General features: G+C 40.5%; 1 protein-coding gene across 1 annotated transcript in view; it reads right to left on the bottom strand.

The window, feature by feature from the left end:
* Nucleotides 1–1017: 1017 nt before the first annotated feature.
* Nucleotides 1018–2323, bottom strand: part of LOC107676392 (SCAN domain-containing protein 3-like) — a 7788-nt gene continuing 6482 nt past the window's right edge. Inside the window, 2 exon segments of the mRNA XM_016470936.1 lie at nucleotides 1018–1038; nucleotides 1737–2248. Of these exon segments, the coding sequence (XP_016326422.1) occupies nucleotides 1018–1038; nucleotides 1737–2248 (533 nt within the window).

Below are 2323 nucleotides of genomic sequence, written 5' to 3'. Positions count from 1 at the left end.
ACCTGCAATGCTTCTCAACCAGAAGGCTAGTACTGTATCAGCACCTTTTGGGGACTTTGACATCAAGGACGTCTACAAGAAAGAATGGAGACAAGTTTAGTGTCTGGCAGATGCTTTCTGGAACGCTTGGAGGAGAGACTATCTTGCAACATTGCAAGTATGGAGGAAATGGACTGAGAAAAGACGGAACCTTGAGGAAGGTGATGTTGTCTAGCTTAAGGACTCCAGTGTGAAACGTAATGAGTGGCCGATTGGACTCATCGTGAAAACCATACCCAGCAGTGATGATAAAGTGAGGAAGGGGGAGGTAAAGATAATTAGAGAAGGATCTGCAAAAGTATACCTAAGGCCTGTCTTGGAGGTAGTACTACTCCTGTCTGGGAAGTCACAGAAGGATCAATGGCGGTATAATAATTTATTAGTGAACGCAGTCAAAAAGAATGTGCATGCAGTTCCTATGGGCTATAGATTCCATTGTTTAAACCTTGTAAATATATGTCTGTAAGTGCTAAATCTGATACTAAATAGTGCTTTTAAGTGTTGTGTAGATTAAAGGAAAGTGTAGATCAGGATTATTGCTATATTTTGTTATAAACAGACATGATTCGCGTTATTGGTAGCGTACCTTGTTTTAGCGTACTGCTAATTTCTCTTCTGTTTGTACATAAACTCATTTGAATATAATTTCTTTACATGTACATTCCTTTAAATAATGTTAAAAAAGGAACTATGTACAAAATCAAACTGTAATGTTAAGCTGGATGTGTATGAAAATGTGTACATAATGTTCATACATATTTTTTTCTTGTTTGTAGTTTTACATAAAAAGAATTGAGAAGAACAATCACCAGTAAAGTCACTAAACTTATGAAGACTGCTTTCTGGAGTTCTTTTCTGAAAGTGTACGCTATCTGTTAAACCTTTGCTCAAGCTACGCAATTGGTCAGAACAGAATAATCATCAAAGATCAGAACAAAAAAAATTACTTATGTGAAATCACCTAATTACGTCTCTATATTAACTGCGTGCAACAGCAAACTAGAACAAATCATTATATGATTTATTAATTGATAATCAATGGGAGCACTGGGCTTGTTTCCCTGCAATGATACGATCCCAACGAGGAGGGATGGGTGACAGTGAGACTTGAAGCGTGTTGCAGATGTCCAGTCTGCTCCGTAACTTTGTTTTAGTGAGCGCAGAAAAACCCACTTCGCAAAGGTAAGAAGTTGGAATAGGAAGTAAACATTTCAGAACCCTCACAGCTATCTTTGGATATTCCATCTTTATTTTACTCAAGAAGCCTGCAAGGGAGGATGTCTGAAACATACTTTTCAGCTCGCCATCATTTGCAAGTTTAATGGGCTGATGCTCTTCATGCAGTGGTATGGATGATTTGCGGGATACGTTTGCAAACGGGTCACGGACCGATTCCTTATCAATTCTTGGATCACTTGCATTTGGGAAGTAGCGCTCAAACTCGGCTGACAACAAAGCAATGTGATCGCAGATCAGCTGGGAGAGAGAAGGCCCAGGTTCTTTATTTCCCAAATGTCCGGACAATGTTGGAAACATTTCAAATGTGCCCTTTGGCACTCGCTGTCCCCACAGTTGCAACTTGGCTTTGAATGCAGACACTTTGTCTGCCAATTTGAAAACAGTTGTCATTCTCCCCTACAGTGACAAATTAAGTTCATTCAGCAGGTTGAACATTTCACAAAGGTACGCAAGTTTACCGATCCATTCCTCGTCACTGAAGTGTGCTGCCAGTGGTGACTTTTATTCTGAAAAAAATCTCTGAATTGGCTCGTAAACTCGTAAACTCTTGCTAAGGATCTCCCCCTTGACAGCTACCTGACTTCGGTGTGTAGCAACAGGTGTTTGTGTTCTGCTTCCATTTCTTCGCAATGATGTTCGAAAAGACAGGAGTTGAGGGCATTTGCTTTGATGTGGTTAATTATTTTTACAACATCATTTAGCACAGAGTGAAGTGCTGGTGACATTTTACGGCTGGCCAGCATTTGTATGACACAGTGTGTAGACTCGCATTTGGGCGCAACTTCTTTGACCCGGGTCGTGAGACCGGACAGCCGTCTGGTCATAGACGCAGTCCCATCTGTGCATATTCCAATGCAAAATGACCAGTTAAGTTTGCCTGATAAGTAGTCATTCAAAGACTTGAACATTTCTGCCCCAGTTGTGTTAGTTGGCAGTGAGCGTACACACAATATATCCTCATGCACATCGTCTTGAAATATACAGTGGGTACGGAAAGTATTCAGACCCCCTTAAATTTTTCACTCTTTGTTATATTGCAGCCATT

This window comes from Sinocyclocheilus anshuiensis, unplaced genomic scaffold (assembly GCF_001515605.1).
Source record: "Sinocyclocheilus anshuiensis isolate Anshui unplaced genomic scaffold, SAMN03320099.WGS_v1.1 scaffold1669, whole genome shotgun sequence".
In the NCBI taxonomy this organism is placed as follows: Eukaryota; Metazoa; Chordata; class Actinopteri; order Cypriniformes; family Cyprinidae; genus Sinocyclocheilus; species Sinocyclocheilus anshuiensis.
This window is presented reverse-complemented; position numbering and strand designations above follow the sequence as displayed.